The 25966-nt window shown below is 41.7% G+C and overlaps 2 protein-coding genes across 2 annotated transcripts in view; one reads left to right on the top strand and one right to left on the bottom strand.

Moving 5' to 3' along the window:
• Positions 1-5820, top strand: part of LOC308583770 (kinesin-like protein KIF28) — a 28685-nt gene extending 22865 nt beyond the window's left edge. Inside the window, exons 19-23 of the mRNA XM_081188064.1 lie at positions 766-932; positions 2924-3030; positions 3390-3540; positions 4917-5107; positions 5639-5820. Coding sequence (XP_081044190.1) covers positions 766-932; positions 2924-3030; positions 3390-3540; positions 4917-5107; positions 5639-5800 — 778 coding nt within the window. The 3' untranslated portion in view covers positions 5801-5820. The remainder of the gene's footprint in view (positions 1-765; positions 933-2923; positions 3031-3389; positions 3541-4916; positions 5108-5638) is intronic.
• Positions 5821-7307: 1487 nt separating this feature from the next.
• SCCPDH (saccharopine dehydrogenase (putative)) lies at positions 7308-20113 on the bottom strand. The gene is made up of 12 exons (XM_081188134.1): positions 19819-20113; positions 16135-16247; positions 14404-14484; positions 13897-14026; positions 13155-13204; positions 12233-12363; positions 11881-11998; positions 11206-11325; positions 11070-11126; positions 9701-9812; positions 8926-9007; positions 7308-8244 (listed from the first exon to the last, which is right to left on the bottom strand). Exons 1-12 carry the CDS (start codon positions 20003-20005, stop codon positions 8139-8141), a joined length of 1287 nt encoding a protein of 428 aa, XP_081044260.1. The 5' UTR covers positions 20006-20113; the 3' UTR covers positions 7308-8138.
• Between the last annotated feature and the right edge of the window lie 5853 nt (positions 20114-25966).

Genomic DNA, 25966 nt, shown 5'->3' with positions numbered 1-25966 from the left:
CAATTTCACAACTGAGTTTTCTTTTGCATGTAAACTTTACCCAAGATAGCTATCTTTTCAGATAATGTTGGGTATCTGAATTTCTTCAGTTATGCACTTAAATCCATTCTTGACTTGCTGGTCTCTTTCCTGTTGTTGCTGATTTAGTAAATAATTTAGCTTTATAAATAATAGATTATAATGATCTGCACGGCAACTCCATGGGTTGTTGCAGGGTCAGCCTGTGCTTTTTTCAACTCCTAGTATTGCACAGCACTGTAAACCAGGAGTAGGCAATAGGATGTCCTCCAGATGTTAATGGACTCTAGTTCTCATCAGCACTAGCCATCATATGCAGTGGCCCGGAATGATGGGAGCTGGAGTCCATCATTATTTAGAGGGGCCACAGGTTCCCCATCCCTGATTTTAATGAAGCTTGTTCAGAAGAACTTCCTAATAAACTGTGTCCAGTGGACGCCAATGCCTGTTAGGTCAAGTAGTCAAGATTAGAACTGGGTTCTAATCAAGGGAAATGTATTTTTGGAAATTGTGACATTTTTGGCCGAAAAACAGTATTAAAAATGACTGCCATAAAGAAATTAAGAAACTATTTCATGAAATTTATTAGGCATGCAAGACAATTTTTTAAAATTAATAAGTAGGAAGGAAAATCTAACCTTGAAATGTTGCTTCAAGATTGTCATATTTCTGTTATTTCAAGTAGTTGATATCTTTGGACACAGACATTAGTTTTTAATTGGGTCTTCGTTTGTTTTACTATTTTAGATATAAATTTTATGATCTCCCGTGCTCATTATACACAAAGCCTGTTTGGAAAAATGTGAACCCGAAGATAGAAGAGCTAGTAAATTTTTCAACCCTTAATATGTCCCATGATTTTTTGAACTATTTGCAGAAAAATGCTCTAATTGTTGACTTGTGGGGGCTTCAAGGTATGCTTTTGACTTTTTATCTTGATAAAGCTATGTATACACCTTTATGTTCAGTACTTTGTATCTAAAAGCATGGCTTTTGTTTGGAAAGATAACATAAAGTTGCCATGTACAAAGTCAAACGATTGATCCTTCTTGCCTAGGCTTGCCTTCTCCAACTTGTGGTGGCATGGCATGTACATCTCATTAAACCACAGTTCAATAATAGTTTATTAAGCCATAAGCTGCCCCACGGGCAATCAAGCAAACCTTTGTTTCATCATACCTTGAGTCATTTCCTCCCCCTGCCTATTTCCACCATCTCCTGTCGCTCTACCTACTATCCCAAAAATCTTTGTGGTGCCCAACTCATGGCACTTCCTTTTTCCCATTCCTGTTAGACAGTGTGTGGAAATGTTCCTGAAGTTTTTAATCAGCTGTAACTCCATTTCCTTGCCCCATGAAGTTCTTTACAGAATTTATTTCCATTCCTCTCCTCCACTCCATTGCCACAGCCTATCAGCTTTATTCCCCTACTCACCAATCACCCTGTTGTGTATTGGCTCTCCAGTCTTGTCAGACCAAACCTGCCTGATTCAGCTCTCAGGCACTGTGCTTTTAGTTGCTGTTCTGCATTACAAGCAGCAGACTATGGCATGGTGAAAGCAAAAGGTCTTTCAAGCTACCCTGCACCTCTCCTTGAACCTCCAGCTTTTGCATGTTTACACAGCAGCATGGGGCTGTTTGGAAAAGGGCTTTCAAACAGTCCCATGCTACATTGTGAAGTCCTGACAATCAAGGCTACAAAGCACTACATCATCTGACATCAAGTGATTGGCAGTTCGCCCCTGCTTTTAATATTAATCTCTGGTATGTGTTGTAACTGAATCGAAGGCTTGGACAGCTTTGTGGTGCTGCAAGTAGGTCATGCTGACTTTTAGCCCTGTACAGTGGTACCTTGGGTTACATACACTTCAGGTTACATACGCTTCAGGTTACAGACTCTGCTAACCCAGAAATAGTACCTCGGGTTAAGAGCTTTGCTTCAGGATGAGAACAGAAATCATGCTCCAGTGGCGCAGCGGCAGCGGGAGGCCCCATTAGCTAAAGTGGTGCTTCAGGTGAAGAACAGTTTCAGGTTAAGAACGGACCTCCAGAACGAATTAAGTTCTTAACCCGAGGTACCACTGTACCTTGATTCTGTGTGGTTGGGCCCTTTATGATAGAAGAAGAAGAAGAGTTTGGATTTGATATCCCGCCTTTCACTCCCCTTCAGGAGTCTCAAAGCGGCTAACATTCTCCTTTCCCGTCCTCCCCCACAACAAACACGCTGTGAGGTGAGTGGGGCTGAGAGACTTCAAAGAAGTGTGACTGGCCCAAGGTCACCCAGCAGATGCATGTGGAGGAGCGGAGACACGAACCCGGTTTCCCAGATTACGTGACTACCACTCTTAACCACTACACCACACTCTCTCTCTTTATTCTGATAGAATAAAGAGTGCTCAGTTATGCGAGATGCTAGGTAGACCTTGAGTTTAAATCCCCCTGGCTCTTCTTTACACTTTGAACTATTGACACGAAACATTCTGAACTCTTGCTGGCCGATTCTGCTTGTTCATTGTGAGACCACGACAGCTACAAGGCTTTGACCTATCTTACATTTAAAGTTAATTACATTACTCAGCAGCCACACTCTAACCCCACCTAGGACCAATGACTAGTCTAGTGCACTTGTTCTCCCAGGAGATGCCATCGCCTGTCCAGCACCCTTGTTTCCCTAGGATACCTTGCATGTGCAGTATCATAATGGCACATGTTAGACAGGAGTGGAGTGGCAGCAGACACCTGAAGCAGCAGAATAAGGTAGCTTTAGGGGAAAGAGGGGTAATTAAGGGGGGCTGATGATGCTCTTACTAGGAACATGCTGTTCTTTGTTACCAATGTTTAAAGTGATATAGAATGGGAATGTGGGGGATATAATCTATAATGGCAATATCTTCCCAATAATACAGAAGGATGTGCGCAACTGGATTCCTCTCGGCAAGACATGGCATTAACAAGGGAGAGCTCTATTATCATTGATAATCCCAGAGCTGAGGTTCTGAGACACACCAGTCTGGTACGTAAGTGTATTTTTGGTATTCTTGCATGTGGTCAAAGATCATAACCAAGCAGTGTCCCAATTTCATGTAGCTTATATGGCAGGTGTTTTTTTGCTGCTAACATGAATTGCTTTCCCCCTGCCGTTGAGAATGGAAAAAGATCTAAAAAACCCCAGAAACAAACTTAGGGACAAAAAATTGATAACTATTTACTAGGGACAAATTCAAGGCAATAGGGGCTTTCCTTGTACATGGGGACAGCTGGAGGCTATGCAGCCATATGATGGCCAAATGTGCCATGAAACCAATACCATTTCCATATGAATTATTGCACATGTACACACTTATTTGTGATAATAATTTCTTCTATTTTTAGGACACAGAAAACCAGATTGCTGAACTTTACCAAAAGCTGTTAAAACTAGAGCAAGAGACTGAACTGCTTAGAGATATTAACAGAGCTCTAAGGGAAGAAAATGTACTTCTGAAGGATAAATTGAAAGCGTGCGAGACGGAAACCCATAAAAGTAAGCACCTGACCCCTTTTAAAAAGGTTGCGGCGCTCATCTCACTTTACTGGCCGAGGGAGCCAACGTTTGTCCACAGACAGTTTTTCTGGGTCATGTGGCTAGCATGACTAAGCCACTTCTGGCGAAACCAGAGCAGTGCATGGAAACACTGTTTACCTTCCCGCTGGAGTGGCACCTATTTATCTACTTGCACTTTGACGTGATTTCGAACTGCTAGGTTGGCAGGAGCTGGGACCAAGCAACAGCTCACCCTGTCACGGGGATTTGAACCGCTGACCTTTCGATCGGCAAGCCCTAGGCTCAGTGGTTTAGACCACAGCGCCACACGCCCCCTTTTACTTCTGCTTTAATTATGTTGAATTTGACCCTCTTCGCTGCAATCCTGGGGGGGGGGGGCGGAGGGGGAACTGAAGGCTGTTTAATTCCATACCCTGAGACCCACTGGGTCAAACTGAGGACAGAGGAGCATTCTTATATTCCCTCAACAATTTTATAGTTTGTTTTTAAACTATAAGCTATAAACCAAGCTATAGTTTGGTTCTAATAGGAAGGAAATACAAGGGAGAGATATTTACATCAGCTCCTAAGCTAGTTTAAGCGTCTTTCTGGTTTGGAGATATGTCAGGTGACTGAGGCAGCTTTGGATCCTTCAAATTCAAGCCATTATCTGGTTCTTCCTCTCCCTGTGACATGCTCGCTACTGGGCCTACAGATGTCAGAGCTCCAATGCTGGTAGGCTCAGGGTGTTGGAGGTTTCCTTGGTGGCAGGAAGGGAGGTTCCCCTCCCTTATGTAAGAGAAGGGAGTACCAGTGTACACTATGTCCTCTTGCATGCCCTCCCAGGGCCATAGAATTGCAGCCATAGAGCATTAACTGCTCATATTTACTTTAATACATTTTGGGACAGGTGACAGCTGGCATGTTTCAGATGAGATTTATCATGCTTGATTTATTGTAGTAGTGGCCCACCTCAAGGTCTCACATCAATGCATATTAATGCAAAATTTGTTTATCTATGTAAAAATGTTTTACATGTGTTGTGCAAGATGCTCTGGTTGTTATAAGTAATCAAAAACAGGATTATTATTTTTTACATCTGTTGATTGAAACTCAGGACAGGAAGATGGTCTTGCCCGACTGCCAAAGTCTGCTAGTAAATTCAAATTAAAAAAAGTTTTAAGAGGAAGTGAAGATGAGAATAGAGCCACAAGTAAAAGCCAGGAATCTCAGCACCATTGAGTATGGAGCATTTAGCTTTCGCATACCTTTTTGTAGAGATTGCTGGAGGGGTCAGCAAGAACACCAAAATTCTGGCCGTAAGTGGCTCTTTCCTTCTGTCTGTTGATACTAATCTTCACATCTTCCTGTTTTAGGTAAGATCTTAAAATCTCCTACAAAACCTCAAGCTGCTAAGGTAACTCAATCAGCGTCAAAGGATTCTCGCCCAGTTTGCAATTCTCGGATGAGCTGCGATGCAGAATTTGCTAAAGCCCTCAAAGCCTTCTACCAGAATATGAATGTGATCAGAGGCCAGTTTTTGAAAATAAAGCACTGCAGAGCTCCGGTATATATATCTTGATTCTTAAAAAGAAAGGCTGAATCTATCCTTAATTTTTTTCCAAAAAATTAATAATCAGTACAATCCTTTTGAAAACATCTACAGTGAACCAGGAGAAAACCCTCCCAGGACTGTAACTTTCCTCTTTTGTTGCTCTCTAAATTCTACAGCTCTAAGAATGCCCAAGTGTTCCTCACACCTAGGAGCCAAATAATGACGTACTTAATGTTTTCCAGACTTGTAAATGTATTATATTGCAGGGCACATGCACCTTGTGTCCAATGAGAGGGTTTATTTATTTACGAAGGCTGAAACTGGGACATAGGAATGCAGAGTGCGCCTCTGCTTTCACTTCCATTGTCAAGACTAGAAGAGCTTTTGAATAAAGCTGTAGAGCTGCCTTCATAGTTCACCCCCCACTTAGGATTTACTGTTGCTCGGGTGTGTTCTTCCTTGCTGAGTTAAGGTGCCCATTTGCTGGTGTAAGCTATTCTTACCTTTTCACACTGCAGCTTCTGTATTTCATTTCATTTCCAGGAAGAAGATAATGTGCAACTACTTCGACATTTTGCTGAGAGACAGTCACACATGTTAAAGGACTTTGGAGAGCAACTTGAGTCAAGTATAAGTAAACTGAAAAATGATGTTGCTTTGATAGTTAAAAAGAAACGGGAGAGGCTAGGTTGCAGCAAACCATAAAGTCATTGTACGAAATAAAACAGTAGTGTTTCAGTATAATTGTAACTGTGCTAAAGCATATGTTGTTTTGTGTCACTACAAATTAAGAGCACAACTTATGTATTTACCAGACCCACCCTGGACACAGCCGAAAGAGGGGAATAATCTAGTTCCAGGGTATGATCTGAAGGCACCTGAGGCAGTCTCCTTGCTGAAGCTGAGCAGGTCAGGATCTGGTCAGTGCCTGGGTGGGTGACCCATGATGGAAGAAAGGTGGTGCAGAAATGTAAGAAAATAAGTAACAGTGCATATGAGAGCATTAGAATGTGCTGGTCATTATGTATCATTTATACCTCTACATAAGTGTTCCTAAGCTTCCTGTGTGTAAATTACTCCTGCTGTAACACATAGGTCCTGAGAAGGAAGTAGATGGGAAACAGCTATGGGTCTGCCAGTTCTAAACAGTTTCGGGCATTGTACTGTGTCTGTGGTAGGAGAGTGACAGTTCCATTGACCATTGTACTGTTCTTCTCACACTGACATAGGAGGAATTGTTCCATCAGGAATGTTTATACACTTTCAAATTTGTGCACTAATGCCTTATTCAGAATAATTAGTGTTGGAATACTGATCAGTATTTGGAAAAGTCGTTTGTCCACTTGTTTGTTCTCTATGTTAGGACACTTCTCAATATAGGGGTGCCAAACGTGGCACAAGGGTTTTTGAGGGGGGAGGTAGTAGGTTATGCCGCTGTTTGGACACCAGGTACCATTTTGAATCAAGGTGGCGGACTGAAATGTGACTTTGGCGTGACATTTATTGGTCTAGGTTTTCTGCCTCTTGAGGTGTTGTCACAAAATTCAAGCACAAGGGTTCCTGAGGTGCGGATGGCGGTCTCTGCCACAGTTTGGGTGCTGTGCACAATTTTGTTCCAACCATTGGACCAAAATATGACTTCACCTGATTTCTGGTGTCATGGGTCCAAACTCACAAATTGCATGAGCCATTTAAAAATCACAGTATTTTCTGGTTTCTAAAAATACCTGGGCAGCCCTGGGCACTTCCTGCTAGCTAATTGAAAAACACTTGGAAATGTAATTGGGGTAGGGGGTGATGCTCTGCTTCAGTAAAATTTTATTTTTAAGCAGCATGTCACATTATTTGGGATGGTGCAGTTTTATTTCCAACAAACCACCACCTGGATGTCCTCTTATGTTCCTTAAAACAGCCCCATGCTCCTGAAGGTAGCAATGTGTGGAGTGGAGGCTAGAGCAGCTAAAAGGTAAAAGCAGAAAATCATTTACACAAAAGGGCCCTTGCTCTTATATGCAATACCCTTAGCACCCTAGCTGTAATTTGGGCTTAAAAGAGGGACTTAACTTGTATTTTCGTTCCATTCCATGGTCTACTAAAATGACAGTGGATTATTGCTTAAGGCATAGTTTATTCTAAGCACATTAGATAATGCTAATTAAAATGGTTGACTTTTAAGTACAGTGATCTGTGCTGAGTTAAACAGAAACCAAGCAAATTTGTAACCCTCTTTTATTACACTGAAAAATGAGAACAAAGGGAATTAAGTGCTAGAAATCATTCTTCCTTTCACAATGACATATTTCCCCTGCCTTGAGGATGTCTCAGTACACAGGAAAGGAATGTTACCAATTCAAGCAAGAATATTACTCCACCAAGCTCATATTGAAAAAACACTGCAGGCAGAGTCCAGCTAAGTACCATGAGACCTAACTTAAGCATAATGAATTGGTTCCATTAACAAGAGAACTATGTTTTATCAGAGAAATTGCAGTTGTCAAGGGGACTTGATCCCAGTCTATATGAGTGTAAATTACAGTATTAATCATGAGAAGGTATAGCAAGCTAGGGAAACCTGTCCGAAGGAATGCCTACGCAATTTACTGAAGACACCCTTCTGCTTTTTCAGTTTGCTTTCTCATTACTGATCTTCATAGGGAGTTAATTGGTTAAGGCACAGATTTTATAGTAAAGTCAGCTTTCACGGTTCTGAGTAAAAATACTGCAGTTGTAATTTGTTACTGATTTTTTTAGTTACCACAGCTAGTTCAGTCAAGCCCTTGAGTCTAAAAAGTACTATTATTTAGCACTATTAATATAGTTTTCTTTTCATTTAACTATTGCTGTGCTACAGTGCGCATTTCCAGTAGTAAAAGTTCAGTCTTACTTCCATTTTGAGCAACAATATGAAACATGTTTTCACATTACATAAGATTATGTCAGTATTTTATTAAATTTAGCAACCATTTGTAGCTGATATTTTTGGTATACAAGTACCATACAAAGATTTGTTGGTCATGCAGCCTTCAGGATGTTTTTTCTTGTTTCAGACTTCAGGCTGGCTAATGACAGAAAACTCAATTCCATGCTGCTTGAGCCTGTCAATAAGTTTTGTATTGGAGAATGCAGCCCCAGGAGAATAGACACCACCCCTGTAAAACAGCCACACATTTGGGGTTAGTGACATGTAGCTGCAAGCAAGCTTAACACTTATTATGAACAAATACTTACTGAAAATGGGATAGTTAAGTTCCACTCCCCCCTGTGAACCTTCAACAAATGTTTAAGTTAATTCATGAACTATGCATAGAAAAGCTTAATAATTAACTGATTGAAATACTTTGTTATAGTTTTTAATACTGAACTTGACATGAAATTTTACTATTTCTTAATAAATATTGTGATTTACAAACCATTACATGACCTAAAGCTTGCACCTTACGACATGAATTAAGGTCATTTGCAGATATAATGGCATTTATCACCCAAGCACTTTTTCACATGTTTGCAATAACTCAACTTGACAGAAAGTTTGATGCTTTTAATGCAAATGCTGGCTGACAAAGTGAGAGAAAAGGAAGCTACTACACCATAGAACTGTGTAGTGCTTTCAATCACTTTGCTTACTTTCATGCTAATATATTATTTATTCAATTGTATCCCATCCTTCCTCCCAAAGAGTCGGGAATGGCAAACAAATGAAATGGTAAGAATACCAAGATTTTTTTTAGAAGAAAGAAATCAGATACAGTACTATTACAGCCAAATAGTTTAAAGGCTGCTAGGAACCCTGAAAGTGTAAGCTATTTCACATCAAGAAAATTAAGACTTACTTTTTAGGAAGAGAAGGCTTGTCCTTCAGAAGTGCCACAGCTGCCTGAACCATTGCAATGGGTGTAGCAACATAGCCAGCCTCTACAAAAATATGCAGGAGGGGAAAACACTTCAATTACATTCATCATTTTGACTCTTGAGCTGGCGAGGTTTGTTGGGGGGGGGTTGTTGCTGTTGTTTTTCTCTATCTTAATTTTAGAGCTTATGAGCTATGTGGAAATTGTTCAGCAAGGCTGTGTATTTTTTGACATTTTATTTATTGTTTATGACTACTTTTGTTATGTTGCAGTTATATACTTTTTCATGTTGTAAGCTGCCTTGAGTGTGGTTTGAACTGCGGAAAGGCAGCATGCAAATAAAATTACTTCTGTTTCTATCATTTCTAGAATTACCTTTGATTCAAGATTAAACATCTCCCTAAACACTGGGCCAGTACCATCTAGCTAGCATCCCCCCCGGGCTGTAAATGTATGTACCGTTTGCTTTATTTTCAGCAAGTATATAAACTAAACATGCGACAGTAACACACACAATCTAAATCTCCCAATAACCTTATGAACAAGTACATAAAGAAGTCATCTGCCCGTTTCAATCACAAATCACAGTATAATCAGAATCAAACAGCACCACCATGTGCTCAGCTAAATTGAAAGCATTTCATAAAAAGCAGCCAAACCTTCCTCAACAAGCCCCTAAACAGGGAGGGCATCTGAGCAAATCTTGTACAAAACCTATGACATGTGAAGGTATATTGTTATACACAATTTGCTATACCTGGTCCCTTTACTTGGGTGCAGATTTTAACATTTGGTTTGCCCAGCTGTAAATCATCTTGTGTTCTGTATCCCTCACCAAAAAAAGTCATTTCAAAGGATGACTCTTCCATCTGTAATTCAAAAGACAAGAAAGAAACAGCATCAAATCTCTAGGCAATGCCACAGTTTCTATCAAACACACATTACTGCTTATACCACTGAATTTCAGCTCAGTTTAACTACAGTGAACTACAACCAAAGTTGAGGGAGTAGTTTTGTGTACAAAAAAACCCACTGTAAAATGTTATGCAAAATAAGCCAGTTATTTGAATACAGTGTGACTGGCACTGCAAAAAGTGTGGTATTTACCACCCATAAAATATATTTGAGGTTCCAGATTGTCTTTGCTATAATCCAATCCAGCACTCTTATATTGTCATTTAACCTTCATGAAGTTAAAATTATCTCAGTGGTCCTGCCACAAGTTTGGTCTCAAATACTGCTTTTAAGCTAGTTTCTGAATAAGAAACTGCCAAAGTAGGTAGAAAAGGTTCACAGTCTGAATAGATACGGGTTTCAGATTTAAGTTGAGATTTTTTCCCAGTCAACTTTCATTGAAGACTGTAAGCACTGGATCCAACACAAGGAAAGATTCACCGCATACACACTCACCCAACATACACACCACAAAATTTCACAAGCTGTTGAACAACAAGGGAAGGCCAGAATAGCACAAGCAAGATAGGTCCACTTCAAACAAGGTAGGAAAACTGTCACCCCAAGAAAAGGGTGGGTCAAAGATTCCGTTGGAGTGATGCCATTTTCCTGCCTTCAAGCAACAGGAGGACTACTGTTCACTTGTTCTCCTAGTGCTCACCTGAGAACTTATTGCTATACATGGGTTAAACATGTCTGCTGAACGTTTACTTCAATATTCACAGTGTCCCAATATTAGAACAGTAAGCCCTCATGCACATTAAACTTGTGCATATTCAGCTTTATGCATTTGGCAAAATATTTATTAAAAAATGAAAAAGGTGCAGCGTTGGAAAAAATGACTTTGACAATCCCACCCACCATTGAACTCTGGGTTTTGACTGTACACTATTTTGGCTTCATGCGTGATCCTTGGAATGTAACCTCAGTATAAACTGTGGGCTTATTATACTCCACATCAGACTACCCATCATCCCTTTCCTTTACCCATTCCGCTTGAAAGACCCCAAGATGCCTCCTCCTCCACAATTTTCCCACTATTTAATCTATAATCTCACATAGAATTAAGGAATTTTCCATTGCTGCAATTAGTAAGCTAGTCCTGTGACACTGTAATTATGTAGAAAACGGTCACATCACAAATACAATCGCCTAAGAACAAAAGTAGTTACCTGTTTTTCTGTTGGTCCTTCCTTTGTGAAATGTCCCCCAGAAAAAAATTCGGGATACTGAAATAAGACAAGCCATAATAAATTCCAGAATAACAGAAAAAAATCAAACTTCCGAAATATTTAAAACAAAACCTACTTTTAGTAGGAGCTTTCTTCCAAAGTTGAATTTCACAAGCATTAAAAATAAAAGGCCAGCAAACATTAGCTTAATAACAGTTCCAAGACCACCCACAGTCGCGTAAGCAGCATACTGCACCTGAAAAGAGAAATTTTATATCAATGAAAACCTGACAGTTTATGTATAAACTGTTCCAGAAAACAGAATACAGATCTTAAAGAACAACAATTCACAAACAACCAAGCCTTGCTTAGGTGACAAAGAATAAATCCAGAAATAGGCTAGATATGATTGCTAGCTTTAACTGTGGGCACTGTAAAAGCAGCCGGAGGCATTAAAAGAAATACAATTTTCTTTTAGTACTACAATTACAGTAACACAAATACGTTATCATGTGGCACTAATGCAGAAGGAGTGATGACAGCCTTGCTGTTTGACACTTTTTCCCATTTCAGAGAGCTACATGAATATTCCCACATAAGTGGCAGTGGTGACAGACATTCAGCAGTAATAAGATTTCCCAGAAGCTCATAAAGTAGCACAGGCCTGCAATCTTTGCAGTGTTAGGCACATGAATTCAATATGATTTCCCCTCAGGCACCTATGCATATTAATGCAAGTTTCACATTATCAGATTCAAAGATTTTACTGATGATAGGACATTCTTTAAAATAGATGTTTAAGTAAACTTACAGGTGTTTCTTTCAGGTCTGTGTGCAAATAGTGCTGAGTTCGTTTTACTACAGAGACATCTGATCCCATGAACGGAATGGAATATTGTTTAAGTTCGTTACTGTAAAACAATGCACCTCTGCAAAAACAGAAGCAAATACAATTAAAACAAAGCTTGGCAAAGTGTGTTTGAGACAAGGCACTATCTAAAACCTGTCCTTTCAAGCACACAAATCTGTATAAAGAAATTCTACCAGAATGCTTCCTTTCAGGAAAATGTAAGGCACCTACAATTTTCCTTACCTTACATTCCTTCTGGAAACATCTTATGAGCTACGTAAACAATAAATTCTAATCCACAAAAGTAGTATACCTTCTCTTAAGCTTTCTTCCAGTCACTGGAAGGGGTTTGTGTCCTATTTGCCTTCGAATTTTTTTCAGACTGCCTTGATCTGCAAAGCCATGTATAGCTGATTTCCAGGTCCCATCATGAATGCAGGAACCCTGTTAAAATGTTATGTTAATTCAATATACTATACTCACAACACATCTATACCATTAGTCACAATAATGAAAACATACCTTACTTATACACCTGATTCAGTGACTAAATCAAAGTATAGCTGAAAGCTATATACTTGATCCCAAGCATGACCATTTTCTCACTTCACCTCTCCTCCCCTCACAAAGATTAGTGTGTCTGCTCCTATGGCATTTATCATCTGCTGCAGGAAGCAGGAGTGTGAGTGCATTCTAGTGATGTCTAGACTAATCTGGCATTAGTTTTCTCTGGTGGCTAGCTGTGTGAAGCACTAATGAGAACACAGCATGTATGTCTGCAGGATTTTCACCCCACAAAAACCGTTTGCATAGACAGAAAGTAACCTGTTTCTGCTCAAGGATGTGTCTTACTAGACTGGGCTGAGTTTAATATTGCATCTACTCCTCCTCCAACAGTGTTATAAAATATTGTTATTGTCCGCGCCTTCCCCAATCACTTATTTTTAACAAATGTTAAGTAGCTATGTACCCAACATCAGCAATAAAGCAATTTCTTACCACCTAACCTTAACAAAACAGAAAGCATATGCTTAGGTAAGGCTATCAAACTGGTATTGCATTACTCGAGTACTAGAAGTGCTATAACAGAACAAGCATTAAAGAGTGATGTTCTTCTGTCTGACAGTTTTGTAGGCTACCACTACCAATGCAACAGCCAGTGTAATAATTTATTTTTATATTGCCTATATGATAAGTACCTATAATAAACTTAGCTAATCAAGAAATCAACCAACCTCTGGTCCAGATTTTACAGTCAGGAAACTTTCAACTGCAGTTAATGTACCTTGGGGCGGGGGAAGAGAATTAATCATTAAGTGTGGTTGTAACAAAGAATTAAACAGCAGTTTATACTCAGGCTGTCATGGCATCAGATAAATGAAGATACCAGGACACATTGGAAATCCTGTACTGAGAAGCAACAGTTTGCTTATCATTTCATTTGAGATTCTATCAGTACTGAACCTGCCACCTTGTTTTAAGTCACACACAACCTATTTTAATGATAGTATTTCCAGAATTATGCAACTTCTAATCAAGTACACTTTAGACGTTGGAAAAATCTCCATAGGCCGTAACAAGCTCTGTTTCTACTTGGGATGTATGCAAGCAACTCACTACAGAAATGGAGCGGTCTGTGTTATTTCTACATCCCTTTCTAGCTCCGTACTCCATTCCATTAAGGAGCATAAGCTCCAAGTTTTTGTTTTTTGCTAATGCAGCAGAAATACTGATTGATGTACATTATTTTAAGATGATGGTAACTGAAGATATTTATAACTGCATAGCTTAATACAGCAGAATTCTGGTAACTATAACAAATATTTTGTAGCAACATCAGTCCTTGTGAAGAATTACAGAAGAAGCAGAATGTAGAGCATATTATTGTTCCTAACCACTCAAAAATCATTTTAACACTCCACAAGGAAAATAATTTCTGCACCACATATCAAAATTGTGATTAAGTTTAAGAGTCACCTTTCAAAGAGTTTCTGGTGTACAATACTCCCATATCTGCTGGGATAGAGTCAAAGCCACAGCTTCCAATAATATATACTCCTTTTTCTGCAGCTTTGTCATTGTAATTCAGATACATTCCTTCCAGGAACTGAAAGAAATGAAACAACATTGTACTGAAAAATAGATAATATTCTGTCTCAATGTTCAAGCGAAGATGGTAACTTTCATAGCTGTGTCACTTGCACTATATTCAGTGGCTGATGCTCCATTTTGCAACATTACAGAAGGTTATTATATTATTATCAAAACATTTATTGAGATGGGTGACAGGGAGGGGGAGCCACCACAAGCAAACTCAGCATCCCTGACTGCTGATGCTTAGGATGGTGCAGGAGCTGCTATTCAATGGCAGTATCACAAAGTTGGACACAAAAAATAAAATTCCTGCATGATGGTAAGATGTGCAAATATGAATAATGTCTTAATACAATTGCGAAGCTGGCTTGTTTTCTCAGTTTCTCATACCTGAGGCTCTCCACTGATGTCAATACAGCTTGTACCATTCTCAACACAAGCTTTCACCACAGGCTCACCAAAAAACCTGTACTGTAAGAAGAAATAAAGCAATTACTTCTTTAATAAATTATACTCTGCTACTTTAATAAAGACAGTAAGTTATCTCACTATGTTTACATATTTGAATAAGGTTATGTCAAGCAATTTTAATTTCTAATGAAATTTTAATCAATAAACACAATGATTAAAACTATTTAACTAGCATTCGGATTTTAAGAAACATCTCCCTCTGCACACAATCCTTTCCTACCTCCTCTACCACAACTACAGCATGCACATTTCACTTATTAACCTTTGCTCTACATTTAATGAGCTGGCAGAACTTTGCAACTGAGAATGAAGCAACAATGCCTTCCTCTTCATCTGCCTTCCCACAGCCTCACCACACACAGCTGCAAAAGGCACTGTTTTGGGGAAAAGCAGCAGCATATTTTCCACATACAGCAATTTATCAGCTTTACTTAATAACTGCAAGTATAATTAGTATAAACAGAGGGAAATTAATTATGGCAAGAATTATTTAGATGTTCACTATACACACTGGGTTAAGAGTCAAGAAACAAACTGAATTGGTTCAGCTGCTATTATTAATACAGTCTTGTACATTTTACAATGGCCTCGAAGGACTGCCAGGCCCTTCTTGCTGATTTCTAAGCTTGCAAATATGTAGTGGTGGAATGGTGAAACTAGGAATCACTCTGCTCACATTCAAACCTATTTAATGAAGTTACTTCACCATCTTAATATCTGCTAATGAGGGCTGGGCATAAGCCTATTTCACAAGGTCAAACTAGAATAATCCCTCATTTTATGCACATCTGACTTGCACAATTTCAACCATTGTAGCTGATGGTGGGCTGAGTGAAACCACGCAAGTCAAGTTCCAAGCAAAGCAGAAAGCTTAAAAGCTTTTCTCACATCAGGCTTACTTGGGTTACCTGGCACAGAAAGAGATTTTAAGCTCTCCGCCTGGCTTGCTGGGTAAGGCCTGCTGGGCGTGCAGGCTGCCTCTAGGATGCAAAATCTTGCATGAACTACCCTTCCAGGGCCAGCACACAGAACGGGTCTTGTCCAGCAGGGAGTTTGAAAGCTCTTTTCACACTGAATAACCCAAGCACTCTGGCATCAAAATAGCTTTTAAGCACTTGGCCTTGCTTGCTGGGCAAGGTCTGCTCAGTGTGCAGGCTCTGGGAGTACTGGGGGTGCGCTCTCTCTCCCTCTCACCTGCTAGCTGTGGGGCAGCTCCACGAGTTTGACTATACACAATTTTTGCCTACACATATAACCCTTGGAGCTGACTCCTTGTGTGAACTGAGAGATTACTGTACTTCAAATGCCAAACAACACTGTCAAATTACAACCCTTTCTGATAACAACTGCCTCATAATTATTTTTAATATCTAATCACCACTATAGAAGAGTGATACAAATATTATAAATTAATAAGTGAAAATATAGGATTAATATATGCCTTTGTTTCACAATGGCAGACAGCAGAGATGCCCCTTTAACTTTTATTCATCCAGAAAATATTTTGGTTGACATACTTTGAAAATATTTCTTTTTCAATGTTTGCTAAGGTAATAAAAATATTGCAATATACTGAATCTTCATTTTTAAAGCTTTTAGTACCATGAGAACTTTTTACTTATTCATTTTCCAAAAGAGGAAAATACTTACTGGGCCTACACAGTTCAGAACAATAGCAGCTTGTTTAGCCATATTAGCAAGAGAGGATGGATCACTGACATCACACAGTATTATGCCAACTTCTGACTTCAGCTCTGTCTTTCCTGAAAATGTAAAAGAGGAATGTTATAAAAGAAGCCTGGAACTGTATAATAATTGCTCTCTAATATACACATTGCTTTTTCTTAACCTTCATTATTTAGTTATGAATTATTAGATGAATGGATCAAACACAGGTCATTTTAAAATCCTTTATTTTTTCAACTACAGTACACTTGCAAAATAGGTTACTTTGTTCTGATACGAATTCAAACATCCACCCCCCAAATATGCTTTTTCAGTATAAAACAACTGTGCAAATCGGAAGATGGGACTTCTTACCACAAAAGATGACCAGAAAAATCTCAAGAAATTATTGAAAACTATTTAAGAGAAAACTATTTAAGAGCAAGTCAACCATGTAAGTGCGTGTCACAAGATTATCACTATGACATTTTATTTTAGTCATTGGCTTAGAACAAGCAACAACTCTGGTTTTAAATATCAGTTTCAATAGGGTTTCCCCCCTTACGCAAGTTTTAACTTAGCAACCTCAGCACCACACAACCTTTTTCCAAGACTGCATTTATTCACGCAATATCAGAACCAATACATTTTCCCAGCCCCAGAAAGCCTTGGGCTATAAAGCAGAAGAATGCAACAAGTGTCAACTGAAACACATTAATGAACCAACAAGCATTTTCACAATAAAAATTGTGTGGGCTAAGAAATCTGAAACAATGCTCAACTCAGTTATACCAACCAAGCGTGGGAACCTCTAACTAGAAAAGGCTAGCATATACAAGTCAGGACAAAGTAACAATTAATAGTTGGAGAAGCACAATGTCTGAAACATTAACAACTAAAGAACTCACACTGTCACAAAATGACAAAGAACACAGAAAAAGCTGACATTTTAAACAAGAAATGGGCCCATGTATGCACCTAACATAGTGATAAAAGGCCCTAAAACGCTGTGGAGGATGTTTGGATGTAGCAGAGGTGCCTCTCCACTTAGCTCTGCCTGACTCCATTGGTGGGGGGGCTTCCACAACTGCAGAGGTCTTTATCAAAACCATGGCTGGGCAGAAATCACTGCTAGCACAAACAAGCAGAAACCCCTGAAACAAACTTTTCTAGAGTGGGAAAGATGACCAGTTGTGCTGGCCAATGATCCACTAGATTTTAAGCTGGTCCAGCTACAGGCAATAGACCTTACCTGCGCCCAACTGAAATGCCTGCCTAAAGACAACAGAGGAAAACATGTAATGAAGCTGCTTCTGCCCTTGCGAACATAAGTAGCAGAACTGCAGAAGTGGCAATGGCTTTGCAGCCAGTCCAGTCCTGCTGCTCCCAGATGGGTGCTAGAATTGTTCCCTGAAGCTACAATTTTAAGTCATGGAAACATTCCAGTTGTTAGTCAGGAAAAAAGGAAACAAAAAACCCTTTGCAGTGAAAAATATGTATCACAAACAGCACCATCCACCTGGGTTTGGCAAACTTGGGTTCAATATCCCCCTCTTCTATGGCCATATCACAAATTCTTGGTTCCACAGTGCAAGCCTAATCCCCAGGTAAAATGGGTGGCAGAGGTTAGCACATTATGTATCTTCCCATCACCCCAGTTGCCAACCATAAATGAGCATAAATTATTATTATCAAGCATATTTATCCTACTCTCTTGATGCCAGAGTGGCTTGCAAATAAAAGTCAGTCCTTGCCCTCAGGCTCGCAATCAAAGAGACATGACACAACAGGAAAAGGGGCTGGGAAGGAGTAGGAAAAAAGCAAGCTCAGGCAATAATTCTTAGTTACAGAGACCCTGCAATGAGCAGCAAGAATTGAAAAATTTGGCAAGGAGTCAAACATTGCTGTTCTTTCAGCAGAGCTGATGGAGAGGATCTGCAGTTACATTTTCCCCTCTCTCTCACAGCCTGACAGACAGTTGGGGGAGGGAAGTTGCTGTTTATTTAGGAGCTGATGAGAACACTGTGCAGTCCCATCTCTTCCTTTCCTATAGCCTGGTGGGCTTACCCTGGAGTAACAATTTACATAGGCTGAGAAAGCTATGCTGGAGTAAGGAAAGCTGGCGTGGAAGGCATAAAGGAGTGTGTTAAGGGTGGAAAATTGCAAAGCATCCTAACTCATTTGGTCTCGCTCATAGAGCTTGGAGCTTGAGCTCAGTGTAACTTACAGCACCAAAAATAAAGCTGCAACTAATTCACTCCACAAAAATCTAAGAGTAAGGCTTACCCTGCCCACACCCCTGCTAGAAGCAGTTAGGAAACAGCTTAATTTATACAGGAGATTGTTGGGGGTTAGGGTCGCCCTGCCAATTCCCTTCTGCAAACAATGGCAACTTCCCAGCTAAGGTTGCTGTGAGAATAAGCACAATAAAAACTGTAAAGCCCTTTGGACTTGGAAGGGTTATTATCTAGATCAGATTTGTAATAGTCTGCTATCATCACCCCTGCCCTTAAATGGGATGGGAATCTTCCTGCTTGCTTGAACTCAGGAGAGGACGGCTGCACAGTGATATGCTCCCTACTCACTCACCTGCCCTGGATCAGTAAGATGGGAGGAACCACCACTCATTCACATAGCTCCAAAAGAGAATTAGGCCTATCCTGCATGGGCCCATCCTGTCTATCAGCAACTACTGGTCATGACCAGGGCCATAGCAAGGGGGTGGTGAGGTGGGGCCCCGCCAGGGGTGCAGGTGATGGGGGGCACAAAATCAGCTAAAAATATGTTCATAAATACAAATATTGACTATTGCCTCATAAGAAATGGTTTTAAATAGAGAGTGAACTGAATTTGGGGGTTGGAGGAAAGGCGAAAAGAAGAGCTAATTTGTCAATGGGTAGGGGGCGCAATCTGGATGGTTCTGCCAGGGGCGCAAGATCACCTAGCTACGGTTCTGGTCATGACAGCTGAATGTCATGGCTCTATGCTTGTGGGCTTCTGCAGTCACCTGTCTGGCCACTGCAGAGAAACAAGATGCAGCCAGACTAGGTGGTCCTTTGGTCTGGTCTAGCAGGGCTCTTCCCCACGCCTGACAGGCTGCTGACATGGGCAACCTGGCCGTTTTGCAGTGAGCAGCCTACCCCCAGTGGGGTCCACACTTTTTCAAAGAGGGCCAGATTTGATGAAGTGAAGGGCCATAAGGGCCAACCAAAGTTGTTGTTTTTTAGTATTGAAGTTGCTGAGCTTTTTTATGATTTTACCCCAAGTCCTTGAGCTTTTTTTAGGGTTGGAGTTGTCGAGGTTTTTCTGGATTTTACCCCGGGAAATAAACTGCGACAAGGGGCCGGATTAAACCGACCGGCGGACCGGATTAGGCCCCCGAAACGGACTTTGGACATGCCTGCACCCTTATCGCTCGCTCCCTTCCACCACCCTGGAGAGACGCAATCGGGCTAAGCTCAGGGTCCGAGGCCACGACGCTGACTTAATGTCTCACGTCGCCATCCTGGGCGCGCTCTCTCTCTCGCTTGAACGCGGCGGGGCTTGACTCCGAGAAGGGCAACCTGGAGCGACGCCTCCCCTGACTCCGCTTCTCATTTTGAGGGAAAGAAGCAGCAGCCCTTGGGCCAAGCAGAGCAAACCCCCCCCCCCACTCGCACGCCCCCTTACCCAGCTTCTCGGCCGCCTTATCGACCGCCGCCTGCAGCTTCTCTCGGTTCCTGCCGGCCACGGCCCAGCGCAGCGAGCCTCGCAGCTCATCTTCGCCGGCCACCCGCGCCACCTCCTGGACCACGTACTGCCCCGTGAAGCCCGACGCCCCGAACACCACCACCTCGAAAGGCCGCCCGGTCGCCATGGGGACGCGAAGAAGGCGCCGCGCTGAGACAGCGCGAGGCGAAGAAGCGGAAAGGCGCTGCGCAACGGCTGGCAACCCTAGACTGCCGATGGGGAGGGGGCGGGGCCGCGGACAACGGTCCCTGCTCGCGCCAGCCTCACGTGACCAATACCCTCCTCCAGCGCCCCGCCCACCAGCGGCTCCGTCGTGAGAGGCCCCCGCCCCCAGCACGCTTCAAGCGCAGCGCCTTCGCCAGTCTCGGCTGGCCCTGGCTGTTTCTTTCCACACCCATCGCTGCCACGCCCCGTGAGGCCTGTTTTCAGGAGGCGGGAGTGGATTGGCAGAGTCTCGTTCTCCGCGCGTTGGGAGGCGACGTGCAGCCTCTGGCGATGTGCGTGCTCGTGCCCGAGGCGCATGGTTGCAAATCCTCGCCAGCCTAGCCGCGAAATGGAGGATGATAGGCAAAAGGGCTGCGTGTTGGGCTCGAAGCAAGAGGGTAATAATAATAATAATAATAATAATAATAATAATAATAATAATAATAATAATAATAATAATAATACAGTACATTCACAACAGCTGTTCTCTGCTCTTGGGGACCCTCTACAGGAAACACCTCAGGAAATATGGGCTAAAATTGTCAACGTTTCCCTTTTCTTAAGGGAAATTCCCTTATTCCAAATAGGATTTCTCGCAAGGAAAGGAGAAAGTTGACAGCTATGGCTAAAAGCTAATGCACCAATAGGCAGCTATGCTCGGGTGCATGGTACAGAAAGTGTGCCCAAGGGTCATGTCTAGAGCCATGTTACAAGTGTGTCTTGGAATTAGGCCCACGTGGGCAGTAATTGGGTGCGAAGCAGCAAGCCAGATAAAGACTTCTGTAAAATGAAGCATTGGACCACATATAATACCAGGGTGTATCATGGGATTCAGCCTCCCAGTAGTGGGGGGTGTATTCTTGGGATAGCCCAAAACATCTTTGGTGGAGGGTTGCAACCTCTGGTGCTTACTTAACTGACACAGGACAGCAAACTTCCTCAGTAACAAGCTGGGACAGACAGCATTAGCTTAATTTACCTTACACACTGCTTCAGTAGCTTGTGTTTGTGAAGTAGTTTATAAATCTGCAAATCATTTGTGTAGGAAATTTTTCTATTCAGTTATTTCCAAAAATCCCGTCTAGAGGATTTCACCCCCAAAATCACACATCTAGGGGGTTCTGTGTCTGCTACTCATGTTTATAATAATTTCCTCAATAACATAACAATACAGTAAAATACTGTACTCCTACGTGAGAGTATCCACTTTGCAGGAGTAGTATCCTCTCTACAGCCATGGTCCAGTGATCATATTCTCAGTGAGAGGAGGATAGAGTATTAGTAACCTGCCCAATATGATATTCTCTGTACTGCAGATTTCAAGGGTAGAGAAGCATGACAGAAACTGCACACTTATAACCTTGCACTCATTTTTTCCAAAATAAAAAACGCAATTGCATTTTAAAGTGCTTTTAAAATCTTCAGCCAAAGAAGTCAAATTCTACTTCAGTGTAAACAAAACATTATTTCAGGGGTAAGTGTACTGATACATCCACCATGTGTCTGAAAGTCCAAACAGGTTTCACAGTAGTGTTCTTGGGATGAGTTTCAAAATGTAAAAGACTAATTAACTACAATGTTAGGGGTAACGTCTTTATATTTAATAAGGTGGTGGTGCAATGAATTACAGCCCATGGATATGTGGGAAGTGCGTGGGTTGCTGTAGAGATTTACATTACAAAGCTGTCAGTAGGTTATCAGTTGCCAAGTTTCACTTTGGAATGGCCTGTTCCTTCAGACAATTTAGAAAGATTTAAGGGTATTATTTGCTTTAATTATAGAACCCCCAGCAACAAGATTACACGAAATTCTGCCAGGAAATAGTGTAACTTTCAATGGAAAGGAATACTTTCTGGGACTTTATGCTGACAGTATTGTTTTATATACATCAGACCCAGTTAATGCTAGAAGGTATATAAATGAAGATGTTTTTCAAATGTCTCTCAACTTAAGGTAAATTTTCAAAAATTGGAAGTAATGGTCTTTCATATTCCCCTGCAACTTTAGGAAATCTCCCAACATTTTACCAATAGCTAGAAAAAGTTTCAGATTACTTATAATTTAAACAAATCATATCAGACAAATTATAGCAAAGTATGGAAAACAATAAATATGGGCATACAACACTGGAGCAAAATGAAACTTTCTGTTATGGAACTAAACTAAAATGACACTTGTTCCAAAAGTATTAATTTCAAACATTACCAGTTTGGCTCCCACCAGACCATATGTCCAAATGGCAAACAAAACTTAGCAAATTCATGTTTAATCAGACATGTCACACATTAAAATAACCTTTGCTGTATCTTCACCCAACCATTGATTACAATGCATGTCAACTCAGCAACATGACAGACCTAATGTCTAGCAAGAAGGGAACTCAATGGAGCACATCAGAGAACTTGAAAATAGATGGTGCCCATATAAAAGTAATAACTTTTTTAAAAAATAAGATAAATTCTTCTCTTTACACTGGCTTACAAATCCATTTACACTCAACTTTCAAGATTTGGACAAAATGAGAATAGGTTATGGTCCAAGGCCTCCCACCCCATGTAATGTGTATGTAATGGAATACACTTCTACCCGGTTTTCAAAAATAAATATAGAGCCTATAATTATAGATATGTGGAAATAAAACAGTTGCATTACTTGAAATATTTTTACAAAGATGGACAACTGCTTACCATTAATGAGATGCAAATTCAATTGGGAAATATTCAGATACCATGGTTATTAGGCTACCAGTTAAGGTCCTTTAAAACAAATTCCAAGGTTAAAAATGAAGCCACAAGACAGTTGTCAACATATTAAAAAATTAATAGTGGAAGAAAATATAACAAAAGGACTAATATCATCTTTGTATAAATCTGATTTTGTCTTCAGCAAAATTTGAGAAGGTGGTGGGAGCTGAATTGAGATTTAGAAATTGAAGGAGGCGGCATGGAATAGACTGTGGACAAAAGTGCCATGCAAATCCATATCAGCAGCATCCACAGAAAAAGTTCTTAAATTTTTTTACGGCTGGTACTTAACACCTAATATTCAGAATTATTCTTTAAAACATTAGTACAATACTGCTTACGAACTGACTAAGTATCAAATTTGTTTAGGTTTACAGAGCAATCCTTACAGAGCAATCCTAAAATTCTGAGCAAGGAATAGACTGGAGAGGAAGGCCTGCTGCTGGGAGCCTTCTTGTCCCACAGGACACCATCACTGCTATTGCTCTGCCACCAGCTGCCCTGATTCCATTCGGGATTGAATGGAGGAAGTATTGGATTGGTAGGATCCGAAGCCCTCCCATTCCTCCAACAAACCCTCTTTTACTTTACTTACACTGTTCAACTGAAGGGAAGAAGAGAAAAAATGACTGTGATGGGGGGGGGGGGAGAAAAAGGCAACCTTCCCCATTCCACCTTGTTTGGTGTGAGTGTAGCAGAACTTAGGAAGTGGAAATTTATCCACTACAGACTCTTCCTCCTCCCTGGCAGCCTCTCTTTCCACCCCAGCTGCCTAGTACCGTGGGAACTTGGGTTAAGTACTTAATTCGTTCCGAAGGTCCATTCTTAACATGAAACTGTTCTTAACCTGAAGCACCACTTTAGCTAATGGGGCCTCCCGCTGCTGCTGTGTCGCTGGAGCACGATTTCTGTTCTCATCCTGAAGCAAAGTTCTTAACCCGAGGTACTATTTCTGGGTTAGGGGAGTCTGTAACTTGAAGCATATGTAACCTGAAGCGTATGCAACCCGAGGTACCACTGTAGTTAATATTATTATAAGTTGAGGATGCCAAATGCCTGACTTCAGTAAATGGGGATGTCAAACCTGTTGGCTTAAGATGTGTGTTAGACCAGTCCCAGTGAGTATTTACCGTATTTTTCGCCCTATAGGACGCACCGTCCCATAAGACGCACCTAGTTTTTTTGGGGGGAAATAAAGGGGAAAAATTATTTCCCCCCCAGGCGCGGGGCTGGGGCAGCCCGAGCTTCCCCTGACCCCAGCCCCCAAACAGGCAGCTCTCTGCAAGCCGTGGGAGCCCAGCGGTGGCTCCCGCTGCTTGAGAAGAGGTCCGCGAAGCCTGGACGCGCTGAGATCAGCGTGTGCAGGCTTCGGGATGCCGGCAACTCTCCCCAAGCAGCGGGAGCGTTCCCGCTGCTTGAGGAGAGATCCGCGAAGCCTGGACGCGCTGAGATCAGCGCGCGCAGGCTTCGGGATGCCGGCAACTCTCCCCAAGCAGCGGGAGTGTTCCCGCTGCTTGAGGAGAGATCCGCGAAGCCTGGACGCGCTGAGATCAGCGCGCGCAGGCTTCGGGATGCCGGCAACTCTCCCCAAGCAGCGGGAGCGTTCCCGCTGCTTGAGGAGAGATCCGCGAAGCCTGGACGCGCTGAGATCAGCGCGCGCAGGCTTCGGGATGCCGGCAACTCTCCCCAAGCAGCGGGAGCGTTCCCGCTGCTTGAGGAGAGATCCGCGAAGCCTGGACGCGCTGAGATCAGCGCGCGCAGGCTTCGGGATGCCGGCAACTCTCCCCAAGCAGAGGGAGCGTTCCTGCTGCTTGCCGAGAGGTCCGCGAAGCCTGGAGAGCGAGAGGGGTTGGTGCGCACCCACAGCTCTCGCTCTCCAGGCTTCAGCGAAAGCCTGCATTCGCACCATAGGACGCACCCACATTTCCCCTTCATTTTTGGAGGGGAAAAAGTGCGTCCTATAGGGCGAAAAATACGGTAAGCTTCATGCTAGACTTAATTACAGTGGTTATGCTTCAGGTTACAGACTTCGCTAACCCAGAAATAGTACCTCGGGTTAAGAACTTTGCTTCAGGATGAGAACAGAAACCATGCTCCAGTGACACAGCAGCAGCAGGAGGCCCCATTAGCTATAGTGGTGCTTCAGGTTAAGAACAGTTTCAGGATAAGAACAGACCTCCGGAACAAATTAAGTACTTAACCCGAGGTACCACTGTATTTAGGGAAGTTAGCGTTCAGAATGGCACTTAGGAGTTAAGAAACAGAGTTACTAAGCAGTGGCTGGAGAGAGAGAGAGTCAAAAAGCAGAATGCTGATGTCTGTTTTGAATCCAGTGCTGTGGCTTTGGGAGAAGCCAGAACCCCTTGGAATGTAATGCTGGAGATCTCTCCATTGGATTTAGGTTGTATATATGTGTAAATAAACCACATATCATAAAGACATCACAATCTCTGTTGTGCCTCATTGCCCCAAAGGGAAAACAGACCCTGGGTTAAAGCATGCCTGCAATCCCTGGAATCTCACACCGCTTGGATATTGGGGTAGTGTGTAACAATACTTTAAAAATACTTCACCTTTAATTCACCATATCTTCTTTGACTTTGCTCACTCCTACATATCAAAGCGTGAGAAAAAGATACACCTGAAGCCAGAGGCATTTAACATATCTTTAGTATTTCAACAGTAATACAGCATTTTGCGTGTTTGGCAATATTACTATTACTAAATGTTTATCACCAACAGGGACAAATCAACACAGCTCATTAATACATACTGTTCTGGTCCAGAGGGCTGACTGAAAAGACTGGCATGGGAAGGGCAGAGATTTCATGGATTAGTGAAGAGGAACAGTGGAATATGAAGAATTAATTTAGGAGAGATCAGAGAGGTGAGGTTAGAGTTGTTCAGGGAAGACTTTGATAAAGAACAGGAATGTGTGGAAGAGGTTGAAAGAAGAGATTAAGGGGGGCGGGAAATGCAGTTAATCCTGAAAATTGAAGCAGCATAAATCCTGAACACATAGTCAAAGCTGGTACATAAGCAGTGAAATCTATGGAGGCCTAACCACACCCTCTGCTGGTTATTGCAGGTATTCCTGTGTTCTTTAAAAAAAAAATTATTGAATGATTTTATGTTACAAA

This window comes from Podarcis bocagei (genome assembly GCF_964188305.1).
Source record: "Podarcis bocagei genome assembly, chromosome: 3".
Taxonomy (NCBI): domain Eukaryota; kingdom Metazoa; phylum Chordata; class Lepidosauria; order Squamata; family Lacertidae; genus Podarcis; species Podarcis bocagei.
This window is presented reverse-complemented; position numbering and strand designations above follow the sequence as displayed.

Excerpts from the sequence above, each read along its gene's own strand:
- SCCPDH (XM_081188134.1), bottom strand. The coding sequence starts at position 20,005 with ATGGCGACCGGGCGGCCTTTCGAGGTGGTGGTGTTCGGGGCGTCGGGC. Across the intron at positions 13,205-13,896 it reads CACCAGAAACTCTTTGAAAG|GTACATTAACTGCAGTTGAA; the intron begins GTGACTCTTAAA and ends CCCCGCCCCAAG. Across the intron at positions 11,326-11,880 it reads CAGACCTGAAAGAAACACCT|GTGCAGTATGCTGCTTACGC; the intron begins GTAAGTTTACTT and ends TTCTCTTTTCAG.